General features: G+C 26.1%; 1 protein-coding gene across 1 annotated transcript; it reads right to left on the bottom strand.

The window, feature by feature from the left end:
• Positions 1-8,638: 8,638 nt before the first annotated feature.
• On the bottom strand, positions 8,639-15,468 carry LOC135928741 (coiled-coil domain-containing protein 152-like). Its single transcript, XM_065465196.1, has 7 exons — positions 15,400-15,468; positions 10,764-10,869; positions 10,569-10,702; positions 10,362-10,464; positions 9,350-9,477; positions 9,213-9,293; positions 8,639-8,782 (listed from the first exon to the last, which is right to left on the bottom strand). Exons 1-7 carry the CDS (start codon positions 15,466-15,468, stop codon positions 8,639-8,641), a joined length of 765 nt encoding a protein of 254 aa, XP_065321268.1.
• Positions 15,469-16,111: the final 643 nt, after the last annotated feature.

The following is a 16,111-nucleotide window of genomic DNA, read 5'->3' as shown; positions in this document are numbered from 1 at the left end:
TCGCTAATTCGTGCTAACTGTGAATGAGGGGTTAAGCAGGCTCATAGTACCAAATACCCCCCACCCCCTATTTAATAATAAGCACCAATTTTGAAAAAATGCTTGATAGCTTATTTTTCAAAAAATAACAGATAAAAAAAATGCATTATTAAATTATTAAATTTAGAAGATAGATAGATTTTTTGTATTAAATTAATTGGCTATAAAATGCAATAAATTTATTTTTAATAACCTAAGGCTTCTTGTGGCGTTATAAATCATTTTTATTACACTTAAGAATATCAATAAATTGCTTAAATATAACAATAACTATTCCCTTCATTATTTGTTATCGAGAATGAATTTTATTTCCGCTAAAATGTCTCAACATTTGTATGCATAGAAAATAGAATTTTAAATTTATCACACTCATTATACTCGCCTTTTAATAACTTTATGTTGGGCGTAGGAGGTTTTATAAATTTAAATGATCTGCTTCATTGCCTTAAATTCTAAGAATTTTAAACTTAAATTCTTTTTCTTTTAATTTTGAAAGATCCAATTTTACCGGAATGTGAATTTCGCCACCTTTTGAACTACTCTTAATTTTTAATCATTGTCCGAACTCACCATGCACAATTTAATGATGATAATCTCTTATCACATATTGCATAGCTGATTTAAGATAATTTATAACACATTTCATTGTATAAAAAACTACGTTCGCTTGTACAAGTCCCATTGAGAGAGAAAAAGCAATTATAAAAGATTGTTTGATGGAGGTGCAGGACCAATTAGACATTTGAAATCACCCGTTCTCCCTTATAGAAAATTTCTAAATTTGTTGTTTTATGCTTTATGTGAATTATATTTTATAAAAGTATAAATATTACTAAAATTTCCTTATTATTACTATATTGTTAAATGCTGCAATTTAATTTTTTTTAAAGCATTAGTTATAGTTACAATTTTCCCTTTTAAAATAACTAGTTATACAAGATATTTTAATTAACTCATCATTTTTAATATTATTATACAAAATAATTTCACGATTTAAATGATTTAATCAAATTAATTTAAATGATTTAATCAAATTAGTAGTGAAAATACAAAGAGCAATAATTGACCAAAAAATTATTTATGTTTTACTAATATGTAACACAATAAAATATTTATATATTTTTTTAAAAATACCTAATTCATATTCTAAGGTGCAATCGTATGGGTCACTTCGTATATATTTCGACAATGATGTTCAACAGCTTGGAAACAAGAATACCTTATACTAGAATATTATAACTGTTTATACATTTAGACAATGATGTTCAACCAAACCGCCGGAAAGCAACTAATGCCAGAATATTTATGGGATTATAGTGGCCGACAAACCTTAGCGCTTGCGCAATATGAACCTGAGATTTAAATTAGTGTATACTATGCAAAGTATTTATATTATGTTGTAGCATTTTTTGAATATAAGGGCCCTAAACCTGTTAAAGGTGGGCGTCTTATATTTTATACATTTTTTATGTACTCTTAATTTCTTTTAACAGATGTATTAATTTCGAAAGAGCTGATTGATTTTATTATTACATTTAAAAAGAATTGTTATGGTCACACATTTTGAAGCGGCGATATTCTTTAATTGAAAATAAATATATTTGGTATTTTTAAATATTTAAATTAAGTAAAATTTCCATAATTATATCTGGAAAATTCATATTCCTCGTTTGGTTTCATCCATGAATTTAACAATTTGTTTATACTTTTTCAGTTTTGACACTTATATTAGCACACGAGAAAAAGATACCAGAATAAATATAATCGAAATATGCTTTAAAAAAGTGCTCAGTCATTGTCCTTCCAAAAAAATTTCGAATATGGATCCTAACAAAAGTTGAATTTTACAATAATTCTGATTAATTTATCTCCTTATGATAAGACTCTCTGTTTGACTTTGAATTTCTTATTCGAAAGGAGAGCAATTGAGAAAGGAAATCATAATGACCATTTTTATTTTTGATTCTGGTAAAATTTTTAAAAAAATTCGAATTATAAATTTCATGATCATAATTTATATTCCTTTTTTTTCCTTTGCTCTTAAAGAAAGTTCGAATCACGGTTCTGACCGAGCCCTAACCTCCGGATTCCCTTTTCCCGTAACCCGTACCAAATCTGGACCCAAATATGTTTAGGTTTACGAACCTGTACCCAGCTCTAGTTATTTGAATTGATTTCTAATAAAAGTTTAAAAAAATATCATGTCACGTCTAAACCTTAATTTATTTGTTTTTACTCCTAACCTAATGCATTATGAAACTGTGGATTACCATTTTTCTATTATTTTTCCAGTAAATTTTTGATGTAATAAGAATATAATTAAAAAAAATTTTTTACTCGTATTTTTACAAAATAAATTTTCAGAACTCATTCCGATCAATAGTTTAGGTAATACGATTAATTTCTATTTATACCGGACCTGGACCAAACTCGGAACTGAATTCGGCTTCTCTTGAGCCGCCGTGACCGAACCTCATTTTTTTTTAAATTTCTGAACCTTGATCCGTAACAAATCTTGCGAAAAATTGGTTAGGTCCAGAACCTTGGGTTAAAATTCAATTTTTATCATTTTAATATTTAGTCTAATTTAGCAGTGTTTTGAAAAGCTTAATTATGATTAGTTTGCCTTTTTGGTTTTTATAAAAGTTAAATTTATATAGTGTTGTCAAACGGCTCGTTTTGAGCCGATTTTTAAAAACGGCTAACTCAATTTTTTATCCAGAAAAATATTATGTGAGCCTGAAAATCATAGAAGGAGCAAAGGTCTAGGCATATATTATAGAAATTTCGTGGCTTAGTCAATATTTTTCTGGCGAAAATATTGAGTTAGCCGTTTTAAAAATCGGCTTAAAACGAGCCGTTTAACAACATTATTTGTATACTTACCTCTTTGAATTTGATTTATTGTAGAATTAGAATCATTTTTAGGTAATTTTCTCCATAAACAATCGGATAGATACAAAGGTTAAATATAATAAATAAATAATAAGAATTTACTACGAGGAAATTATCATTTAAATAACGAGGTCAGCGTATAACCTTTTATTGGAAGACCATTTAAATTTGGTTAAATAAAATCAATTTGATAAATATTCGTCTGATCTTTCCTAGCTTAAATCTGTGGTTTGAAGTAGCTAATCTAAGGTAACAGTTATTAATATTTTCATACAAATCCTCATAAAATTATTCCCTATACGATCTAAATTTTTATGTAAACCCGTAAAATTTTTTAAAAAGATTTATAATTAAAATTTTTTTAATATATTTTAAAAAAAATAAATGTAATTTTATACCATGTTACTACAAGTCTATCCTTTTTCACACCCAGCGTGTCCATGGGAATATCCTTGGACGGATAGTTTTCCTGCCCTTTTATGTTTGAGATTATAGCAGATTATAATTTCTCATAATTTACATCTTTAAATTTAATATAAAGATGAAACCAAATAAGGTGCTTCAGATCATGTTAGAGATGATATCTATATTCTATCTATAAATAACATTCCTAATTTTGCGAACCAATGCTTATTTATAATGAAAATATGATAATTTGAAACCGCATACAACCCTTGTTTGTTTATGTTAAATTTTTTAATTATAAGAGAGAATTTAAATTAGCATAATTTCCCATCTGGTTTTTAGTATATTTTTAGGTTTAAATTTAAACATATTTTTATTGAAAATATGGTATATAATAGAAAAATTCTTGTTACATTAATATTGATTTTAAAAATAATAATAAGACCTGTAAATTTCCATAAGTGTTAAAGAAAATTTTATCTTTATTTCTGTATTATAATAACCAGTCACTTCTGTCTGTGGGGGAAGGAGTGGAATGACGCAAGATTATCATTAAAATTGAAGGAGAGGGTTGTAAAGCGTTATATTTTACTAAATTGGATTTCCTATTTTTATTTAGAATGAGGCAGGACTGTAAGAGGCGGTAGACCTTTTGAATATTTATTTATATTAAATTTTATAGGAGAAAGAAGGAATTTATTATGGGAATTATTCATGATAACAACTAGAGATCTGCAAAGTTAGGCCCGGCCCGGCCCGAACGGGCTTCGGGCCTAATTCTATTTAAAATAATTGGGTTCGGGCCGGGTCGGGCCTAATATTTTTAAAATAATTGGGTTCGGGCCGGGCCTAATATTTTTAAAATAATTGGGTTCGGGCCGGGCCTAATATTTTTAAAAAAATTTAGGGCCGGGTCGGGTCGGACCTTGGATATTTTATTAAATATATCTAAATTTATCAATTTTATAATGAATTTTTTATGTAAAATAAAAAATTTTGATTTAATTTATTGTAACTAAACGCTATATAACGTATGTATTTTATTTTAAGTAATTATAAAAATTAATTTCTATATTTAAATTTCGGGCCTGGCCGGGCCGTTAAACTTTTTTAAAATAAATTTCGGGTTCGGACCGGGCTTGAAAAATTAGGCCCGATGCAGATCACTAATAACAACATTAGGGGAGACCGAAGATAGTTGGGACACTTTTCGTTCAAACCTTAATAATTTTAATATTAGTAGACTAATCTGAATAATTAAAATATCTTCTGAATCCCAAAAGTATAGGCTATTTGAAATAATTAATATATATTTTATGAAGATTAAATTTTTTTAGAAAATTGAATTAAAAAAAAAATTTTTTTTGTCCCAACTATGACAGACTCTGTGTACGTTGGGACACACATATGTGATAGTTGGGACACTCGTGAAATAGAGGTCTAAATAAATTTAAAAATTTAAAATCAGTAATCCAGTAAAACTAGAGACTATGACACATATGATTTTATTGATAATATTATAATTCATAATCAATAACTATATAAACAGGCGAAAAAAAAAATTGTAAAGAAAAAAATGTAAAAAATTTTTTTTTAATCATAAACATAGTGAAAGATAAGTATTTAATTATTTATTATTCACAATACTAAATTAATAATAAAATTATTAAATTGTTTATAAAATGAGCTTAAATGGCGTGTCCCAACTATACTATGACCAACTATGACCGAGCCCCAAAATCATATTAATTCATGTTTATTGATTCTGAAAGTTTGCCAGATTGGAAAATAGGGTTTAGGCTTTCCTAAAATCTATTTATTATGATTTTTGAAGCTTTATTTATAAATATAAACGATAAAGTTTGCAAATATTTTTTATTACTTTTGGTATGCCAAAACACATTTTCTTCTGTAAAAATTAAAATACAAAATATTTTTCAAATCTTTTTTAGCCAATCATGTATGACAAAATTATCTATGTTAGGCTCAAATTTCCAGTCTTATAAAATAATAGCTCAAATTATAATTAGAATGTCCTAACGTTCCCCTGTACTCAATGTACCCCGGTCTCCCCTACTATTGTCGTAATTTTGAAACTCGTCTTTTTAGGCATGCTTAAGAGTTAATCTTTTTTGATTTAAGCATAATGCTGAATTTACACATAGCTTAGCCTTTTAAGGCTATTCTTTTATAAAAATAATATTCCTATATTAAAAAAATAGTTAGATATATAAATTTATGTTACATATATACCACATACTAGAATATTATGTATTATCTATTATGAAATCCCCCTATAAATTAGCTGTATTATATTAAAGTTTATGTTTTAACCTAATATAAAAATATATAAAATTAGAAATTATATAATACTTTTCCAATAAATATATAATCGCCTCATTCTTTCAAAGTTAATATGATAAAGTTAAAAAGTAAAGGGGATTAACTTTTAAACTATTATTTTAAATTTAGTAATATTTTTTTTTGAAATATTTTTTAAAGAGATAAGTAATTTTATTTAGAAATAATTATTTATATTAAATTAACCATTATATTTAATAAACATTTCTTTCAAATTTGTTGTTGCACTTGTAATACAGCTTTTATAATCTATTTATTTTTTAAAGGTTTGTAAAATTTTAAAATTCTACGATGGCGCGTATTAGGAGGAACCTGTCAACCAACATTATGCTGACTCAATTCTGTAAATACACTATGGTTTTTGCCAAATTCACTGAGGAATTATCAGATCAGAAAGCTGCCATGCAATTCATTGGTAATGCCAAATCTGCCATATTTACCATTATATATGGTTAGCTATGTCTTTGGATATTTCATATCTGGAGAAAATTTTTTTAATAGTTTTATTGAAATGACATTAATTTTGTTGAAATAGGGGAGGATCAAGGGAAATGTTTTGATATCTCCTTATTAGATGCATCTGTTAGAATTGCATATGTTTGCACATCTTTCAAATCGTCAAGAATTGACCTTCTGGATTTATATCCTAAAACATTGTTGATAGCCTTGCTCATTTTGTGTTCTACAAAGTATACTTTTCATTTATATTAGTCGTTAAATATTATGGGGAAAGATTCTATATATTTTATTTTTAAAATGGCTGCTTTTTTATTTTATAAACTTTTGTTTGTATATCTTCAAGAGTCTTTTACATTAACTTTTAATTCATCGATGGATTAATTTTCATGCACCCCATCTGGCCAAAGGTTCAAACAAAACTCGGAAAATTAGGATTGTATTAAACATTGAGCACTGAGTCTTACAAATCCGAAATATAATTGAGGGTCATATGACGTGCTATAGTGTTTGAAAGTTTGGAAATACGCTAGTACCCTGAAAAAGGTCTGGCTATAATAATACATTTTTCCCAAGAATTAGAGATAACTATGACAAAGAAATAGGAACATAAATTGGATATAGATTTTTCAAATTAACGACTGTTTTTTAGATAAATTAGATCATTCCGTTAGATACTTCTAAAATTAAGACTTATATTTACCTAATTTTATTTATAAGAATCATTTATGTATCCATTTATTCATAGTAATTATGAATATTTCGGGTCAACATTTGATATTAGAGTTTAATTTTTCATTGATATACTTTTTGGCATATTTGGGAGTAAGTATTGGATCCCTTCCCTACGCTGCTTATTAAAATAGTCCTCACACACATATTTGAATGCTAAAGTCTCGGGGCCAATAAATTAGCTCAGGAGACAGTTATTCTCTGAATGGGGTTTTGATATAAGACCTTTCGATTAAACCATTTCTCTTTTTTTAAATATTTTTTTTACAAAATAAATCTAAACAAATCATTGTTTGAATTAATGTTGTTTAATAGCTCGATTTGAGCCAATTCTTAAAAACGGAATCAATAATTTAGCCAGAAAAATATTGTCTAAATATTGAGATTTCATTAATAAATGTCCAAACCTTTGTGCCACCTATGAACAAAATCTTCAGGCTTGCGTTGTATTTTTCTGGATAAAATATTGAGTTAGCCGTTTTTAAAAATCGGCTCAAATCGATTCCTTTAACAACACTAGTTTGAATGTATTAGTTATTATTCTTACATCATAAACACTTAAATTTATCATCTAATATTCCCTTGAATAATCAAAAGATGTATATAAATAAAACAAGGTTGGCAAGTCGGTCAATTGACCGGTCAAATTCAGTAAATTGACCGGAGGTCTATTTGACTTTGTCAAATACGGTCAAATATTCTAAAAAAATCTAAAGGAAAAATAATTAAAAATATGTTTAAAAAAGGATATGATATGAAAACATATGATAATAATGTTGCTTATTTTTTGGATCCCCAATATCAAGAGGAGCATCTCATTAGTAGTGAATTTAATGAAGTATGTGATATAATTCAAGAATTAGCTATTTTACAAGGTGATGATGATCAAAGTATTTTAAGTGATATAATTAATTTCAGAAGCAAAAACAGCTTGTTTAATAGCAAATTATGTGGGAAGAGTAATTTCCACAAGAAACAATCAATTCCGACCTCTAGATTAAACTTTGCCCATCATGCTCTTTAAGTGACTAACAATTCCTAATTCAACTTCTTTAGAAAGAAATAGGTCGATTTGGGTTAATATTCTTTTGAAAATAGAAATCGATTGAAATCTAAGACATCAGAAAAATTGATTAAAAAATATTAGTAAATATAAATCAAAACTAGAGTCTGCTACGGAGAGCTAAACGTTAGTTATTGAATGACATTGATTTTAAAAAATTAATATTATAGATTCATTTTACTATTATATTCAAAATAAAGTTAATATTGACTTAAAAAAACATATATTTGAATTTGACCGTATTTGACCTGTCAAATATCGGTCAATAGACCGAAACGTATTTAACCGTTTAAATGCATAACCCTGATATAAAACAATTATATATAAAAATATGAATAAAAACTAGCAGATCGATAGCCAGGAAGTCTTAGTTAATGAGGGGGGGGGGGTGCGACTGTTTATTTGGAGACCAATATTTATTTATTTTTTGAGGGGGGGGGGGGTTTATATTAGAAACAAATTTGGAGCCCATGTTTGTTTTGGGGAGGACTGCCCATCTCGGGAATCTCCCATAGTTAAGGGGGCTGATTAGATGAAAGTTATAATGATTTTGAAAAATTCAGGTTCGCCTTAAATTTAAAAACGGTTCTGCTTTATTAAATTAAATCAAAATTTATAAATTTTCCATAAAACACATAAATGATACGATTAAGATTTCATACGATAATATTTTTGATTTTATTAAAATTATTTTGTTCTTTTAGAAGTATTTCGCACTGGATTGATAAATGGAGTTTTACTCATGACATTGACACGACTTTTTAAAGAATTTATCTCCATTTTTAATTCTGAGATTTCCTTGTCCTTTTCCATAGTTAAATGCTCCAATTTCTGAATAGTATAATAATATTCATAAATCTTATATTAATGTTTAATTGTTGTGGATAATTAAATAAAATTATTTAATATCAATAATTCGCTGTCATCATAATTACCTTCACTTAATAACTTAAACAAATCCTACTGCCATTTTATTTATAAGTATTTTTTGTTATAAAAATAATAAGAATCGGTCTTACACACACGAGTTATAATAAAATAATAAAAATATAAGAACATAAAACTGGTTTAAAACATTCCTGTTTCAAATGTCTTTTTTGCTCTTTTAATATTTTTATTCAGGTTGCTTCAAATCTTATTATTTACAAAAGTTTCTCATTTGTAATTTTTTCCCTTTTTTTTGCATTTTTAAACTTTTGGTTCTAAAGCAGATGTTATACTGGTATTTGATATATAATGTTTTAATATTAATTTTATTTACCTTTTGAAAGATTTCTGTATTCTGGGTAGATATACTCTTCATATTTTGCAGTTTACAAATTTTGCTTATTTTGTTTTCGCACTATTATTATCCAAAATTATAATTAATTAATATATTTCAAAATCTATAAATTTAACTTCCATAGTAATATTTCTTATTCGAGCTTTACATTGATTCTCTACAGTTTCCGATTTTTCATTAGCTTTAGCCATTTGGGTCGTTAACTTTTGGTATTCTTGCTTGTTATTTTGTAACGTCATGGTATCTTTGCATGCATGGCAAAACAATATATATCTTCTAAGTATTATGTTTAAAATTTTGTGTTAATAATGTAACTTTAACTTATATAATACTTACAACTTGTAACTTTTTTTATAATAACATAGCATTAACAAAAATTATGTTTAAAAAAAAATTATTAGTACTAATCAATCATATGATAATATAAAAAATCTTATTATAAACGATTATAATATCATGGCTAACTATTGTTTATTTGGGTTCCCAAAAGGAGCCATAGTTATATTTGAACATTTCAATTTGCGTTTTTTGCAGTAGAAAGAGAAATTATCTCAGTTTATTAGTAAATAACATAATTTTTGAGCATTTTATATATTTATATGTTAAGGGAGAAAAATATCCGTTTGTTATAATACAATCGGAATGAATAAATAGTTTGATAATTTTAAATACTTTTTTATTTTCCTTATTTCTGTTATTAATGGGATTCTGATTTTTGTCTGATGGAAAAGTGAAGATAAAAGGGAAATCCCAAATAAGAGATTTGCCTTACTTCCAAGTGATTGTAGACAATCTATCTGGTCTCAGTCTATACTCTGATTAACAAAACTATACTTATAACGTGTAACTAACCTTATATAAGAAACGAGCACATTTCACTTATAATATATTTCAAAGGGCCATGGGCTTAATTGAAAGAATATTTGTTCAATCGTAGTTTTTATAATCAATTGGCAAAGTTGTTACCCGTTTTATATTTGATTAGTTAGTTAAATTTTATAGAATTCATAAATGGTGCAAATGAAATCTCCTAAGTCCGAATATAAAGCCCAGAATAGAATTATCAAAGATTTTAAATTTTGCAATTATATACTCTTTTGTTAAAAATTAAAACAATATGAAAATTACATTCGTGTTCTTTCTCATTCATCATATTTGTATAATTTAATAAAGCCTCCTTTTTCAGGGTATCTAAATCTGATTTATGGTTGATTTTCAGATCGTTGATTTCCTTTTAAAATAAGGGCGAGAAAATTATTAATCGATATTTATGATAACTTTAATATATATATATATATAATTATTTAATAATATCCTATTATTAAACGTTAGAACTTTTTCTAAAATAGTTTTCTCTCTTTGAATTTTATACAGAGCATTTTTCAAATCCATATTTTCTTTCTGCGTATCTAAATTTGCCTTAGTTGATTTTTGTAATGCGTTTATTGTATCAATTAACGTATCTTGTTCTATATTATTTATATAAATTTTGTTTTATATAAAATTATAAAATAAAATTTTTTTAAAAACTTTTATTGATGTGGGTAATATAATCCGAGAGTTTACCAATTTCTATTTCATAACTATTTATCACTTCTTTATTTAGCGATTCCAACCTTTTCGTCTCTTGTATATCCTATTTATTATTAAATTTAGTGCATGATCGTAATTATAATCGAGAATGTAGCCCCGATTTTAAAATAAATGGGGGAAAGGAGTGATTAGGATATTTAAATGAGAAATAATTTTATCTTCTTTTTCTTATAGTTATTTTTGATCTAATATTACGCTTAAAGGTTAACTGTAAAATATATTTTAACATCATATGATATGAATATGATAGACTAGAGAAGTCAAATCCCCTGGATTCTTTCAGTTTTTATATAAAAATTTAGTATGCAATTCAAGAAAATTTGTTAAATAAATAATATTGTTTACAGAGATCTAAGATCATAATAAAGTTGTAATACCAAAAATAAAAATTGGGAAAATAAATATTTTATCCCTCATCCAGTCTTTTCTTTTACGTCGATGATAGATATATATGAAATAATTTTTTATTTGAAAGAATTATTAATGTATATTTTTGGTAGTTGGTTAGTATATTAATATAAATATCATTTTGTTAACAAATGAATTTGATTCGATATAATAATTAATTTAAACCTTACATATTTTTTTTAGTCCACATTCCCAAAAAAATATATGTTTTCATTTAAAATCAATAAAATCATTATAAATGACACCAACTATATATTGTAAATGAAAGAACGTATTTATTGTTATATTATACTTCCATGGGTGGAGCCTATTAGTTCTATAAAATAATTTTAGATGTAAATGATACCCTGTGTACCGTAATAATTAAATACTATGATATGCGTAACAAAAGTAATAGTAATATAGACAACCAAAGTATACATTAAATAATCACGTTAAATAATTTGGGGACATAAAAGCCTGTAATAAGTACCCCTAGTTCCCCCTTCCCTTTAATAAATCTTGGATATGACAATGAGTGTTATTATTTTATATTCGCTAACATATACTACATATAACTGTCTTATTTTTTCCATGAATTTTTCATATTTTATTTACCCTTTTTTCAATTACCCCAATTTTATTTTCCCCGAAATTTTTATCTCTATTATATAAATATTTGCCTAAAAAAATCTGTAGGCAAGTCTACTAGGTACACATACCGTAGAACTCAAATTGGGCAGTAACGTAAATATTTGTATTAAAAATATATTAATATTAGTATTTATTTGAGTATTATAGAAAGTATTTTATTTACTGTATGACTTTCAGACGAATACAAATACGAATTCATTTTTTTAATATTTTTATAAATTGAATTTAAAATATAAATCCTCATTTAATTATCATAATAAATTTATGACCGAAGGGAACCAAAAATTAACATCATCCATTTTAAATTCTGTTTTATTTCTAAAATGATTATTACCGAAAGTGAAAACACAAGTTTTTTTGAAGTTGATATAGATATGATAAGTAAAGAAAAGGAGATTCGATATTAAGTTATTATGTTAATAAAATTTTTACACGGATTGTGTGACAATGATAACATCTTCTAAATGTTATTTGACAATTATGAATGGAATTTCTTTTTCAAAATATCATCAAAAATTAATAAAATATAGTTATAGTGACAGCTAAATGTAATATCTATTAAAAATAAAATCAAAATCATAAATGGAGTGATTTCATCTACCAGCAATTTATTATATTATCTGCAAAACAGTGATATTAAATTTGCACTTATTACATAATTTATGTGATATGCTACTGCTGCAATGATAAATATATATCAAGTTTACGTATTACTAGATATTGGATCATTTTAGAAATGGTTAATAATAAAAATAAAATATTATTTTAAGAAAAAATTGATGTGATACTAAAAAAATTGATTTACAAAAGTATTAAAATATTTATTTGTGGAAAAAGTTTTCGTTGAAGCATTTGTATTTAAATACTTTCTTTGAAAATATTTTGTAGGCAAATATTTATATTTAAATACATTTTTTCAAAAAAAATTTTTTGAAATATATTTGTCGAATACATTTTTTTTGAAAATTTTGCCGAACCCTGCATAGAACCCAGACCAAAATGAAATATGGGGGAGAGGGCTCATATATGTAATAAAATTTTTCTCCTGCATTTTAAATAGTTTGGACTGACAATATTAGCTTGTAGCCACTGTCAGCAAAAAAAATTTGAGATCGCATCCATTTCAACAGAAATGAATTGATACTAAATATGGAGTGGCAACCATATGAATTCATTTAATATAAACGAGAAAGGAGAGGAAAGGTATGGCCTGCATCTAACGTTTAGCCATAGATATTAAGATAGACTGCTCAACGCCCAATTTTATAATGGTCATAAAAACATCGCTTATTTGATAGCCATTTGCAAAGATACAACATTCATTTTAATAAGTCTATGTTTAAAATGATTTTAACGTTAAATTTTTCAAAAATATATAATATAAAAATAATTAATAATTTTCTAAAAATACATATTTTAATGAATGTAGAAAATTATATTATATTTATATTAAACAATTTTTATATAATATAATAAAAGTAACAAATAAATTACCGCTAGAGAGAGGACTTTAAAATATTTGATTTGTATGTTTTTTTATATAACAAAAATAGCAGCTTAATTTACGACAGAATATGAATAAATATTTTGTAATATAAAATGACATAAATTTAAAATCCATGTAAAAGTTTGTTTAGCTCAGCAAAAATAAGGATGTTTTTCTTTCCATATGTGTAAGCATACATTTATATATTTTTTGTTATAATGAAAATTAAGTTACATCTGAATTATAATATAAACATCATGAATAAAAATATAAGTATATATAATTTTTAATATTATTTTTTACTATTTTTTAATTTACAGACATAGTGTTAATATCTCTGACTTATTATTTTTATTCATATTATTGTATAGGGTAGGATGTGGCTTAATTATTTAGATTTCAAAGATATATTTTTATATTTACCTTTATCAAAAAAAGTATTACTTCTCTTTCTAATCATAAAATAAAAAAAATTTTCATTTAAAAAAAAAATTAACAATAATGCACTTAAAGAGAATTTTTTAAACCAAACAAATACTCATGTCTCTGCATTGCACATTTTTCAAATGAATCTTTATATCCAACATGTACAAATTTTCATATTTTCATATTTTAATTTATCTATTAAATAAATGTGTTTTTACAGGATTTTAAAATAATTCCATTATCAAAATAATTACAAGCTAAATATAAATGACCTATATATGTGGCAATTTCAATGGAAGAAATAAGTTTCTTTTAATCAAATCTATTGTAAAACGAAATAATTCAAATATTTATGGCAAAATTATCTGGAATTCATAAGGTAGGTATTCCAAACATTATGCAATTCATTTGGGGTAAAGTCAGATATTTAGATTATAAAGTTGAAAAAATAACATATTGCCGGAAAAAATACATTGCTATTAATATATTTTCTTTAATTTATCATTTGAATGAATTAATAAAAGATCTGGATAATTTTTATGATATTGAATGAATTAAAGCATTAAGATCTGGATGTTTTTTATGGTCATTATGAGTAAAAATTTTAATTTTTAAATTAACAGATATAAAAAAAGAAACCCTGAAATCCCTGTTTCCCAACCTCATAGAATTTTCTATCCTGAGCTTATCATTCTTTTCATTGAAAAAGTATATCCGACCTCCTTTTTTCTAGTGTTTTTATTCCTGATCTCTTTATATTATATAAAATAGGATGTGGCTTTGATAAAATGATTATAATTTTATTTAAATTATCTAGGTCTTCAAGGGTGTGAAGAAATATATAAAATATTATTAAAGTTGAAATATAAAATATATCAATTATTTATTGTTTATATATCTAAAAAATTATCATATTTATTAAAGGAATATTAAAATTATAATTAACATGCTATATCTATATTTTATTAAAAAAAATATATAAAATTAAGAGAAGAGAATAAAAAAAAAGAAATAAAATATTTAGGTTTGGTCGGCGGGGCTTAATTACCCATGTATTGATATACAGTTGGATTGACAAATTTCGATTGATATTCTTTGTCGTAGGTAGAAGCCCTCTTTGGATAACCTGTGATTAATGTAACCTTTGCCCTATTGTTTTGAATAATTTTAGGGTTTGGAGTCCAAATGATCCACAGATGTCTGAGACTACCGGAACATTGTTTTTCATCTTTCGTGATGAAGTTGGGAAAAGATCTGGCAAAAAGATCTATTAAGCATGTATAATCCCAAGCTAGGGGTACCTTAGTTCCAAGGTACTAGCGTCATTCTATCAGGTATGGTTTGATTATCAGGGCTGAGGCCAGAGGGTTTCAAAGTAAAAGGGATATTTGTGGATTTCAAGATTCTATTGATGATCTAATTGATGGCATAGTGCCTGGGTAATCTGCCTTTTGAAAAACGACAATGTAGGGGGTGGTATCCAAGGCTATCGATATGAGTTTCACATCGTACACATAATGTCGGCGTTACGATTTTACATCCAGAAAAACACCTATAGCTATTATAAGTTCTTTGTTGGTTAGTAACAAACCTAAATTATAACTAGGTATGGTTTCTAACCAGTCGTAACCAAAGTGGCATATAGCTGAGGCTGGAAGCTGGAATTATTTGATCCGGGAAATGAGTCATATTGTTGTCATTCTGTATACTCAGAGTAGGTATTTGACGCAATGTTGTATCAGTGGTGAATTCAGTCTTTTTGTCTTATATAATTTGGAATGAACGGCTTGGAGCATTTTATCCAGAAGTCTAATGTTGCCATATGATGTGGATCGATAATATCCAAGTCTCCAAGTGTGTATCAAAATTTAGCAACAGAGGATAAAAGGGCTGAAATGCTATAGGATATGGGAATGGATACCTCTACCTCCTAACTTTAGCAGAAGGGTAGCTTGCATCTAGGAGAGTGATTAGAATTTGATATTTGAAATAGATTCGAGAGTGCTTTTTAAATGAATTTCAAGGTCTAATAATATTTCAAGGGACTGTTGATGAACGAAAGGTATGTAAAATTTTAGGAATAAATAAAAAATTTCTAAGTAAATAAAATGAGCAGGTAAATGTTTTAAAATATTTTTCATTCTATTAAATTTGGCAATATAGCACTTGCATCTCCAATGGGTGAACCTACATGGATAAAGCTAGTTTTGTCCACTACAATAATATTTTCAGGTGGGCAGTCCGATTCAAGGGGGGAAAAAAATTAACCAATATTTTTAAAAAAATATTTTTAATAAAACAAAAAAAAAATTTTATGGTAATATGGTATTGG

The sequence above is a fragment of the Gordionus sp. m RMFG-2023 genome, chromosome 4, assembly GCF_954871325.1.
Source record: "Gordionus sp. m RMFG-2023 chromosome 4, tfGorSpeb1-WG-v2, whole genome shotgun sequence".
NCBI lineage: Eukaryota > Metazoa > Nematomorpha > Gordioida > Chordodea > Parachordodidae > Gordionus > Gordionus sp. m RMFG-2023.
Note: the sequence above shows the minus strand (reverse complement) of the source record. Positions and strands in the feature narration are given on the sequence as shown.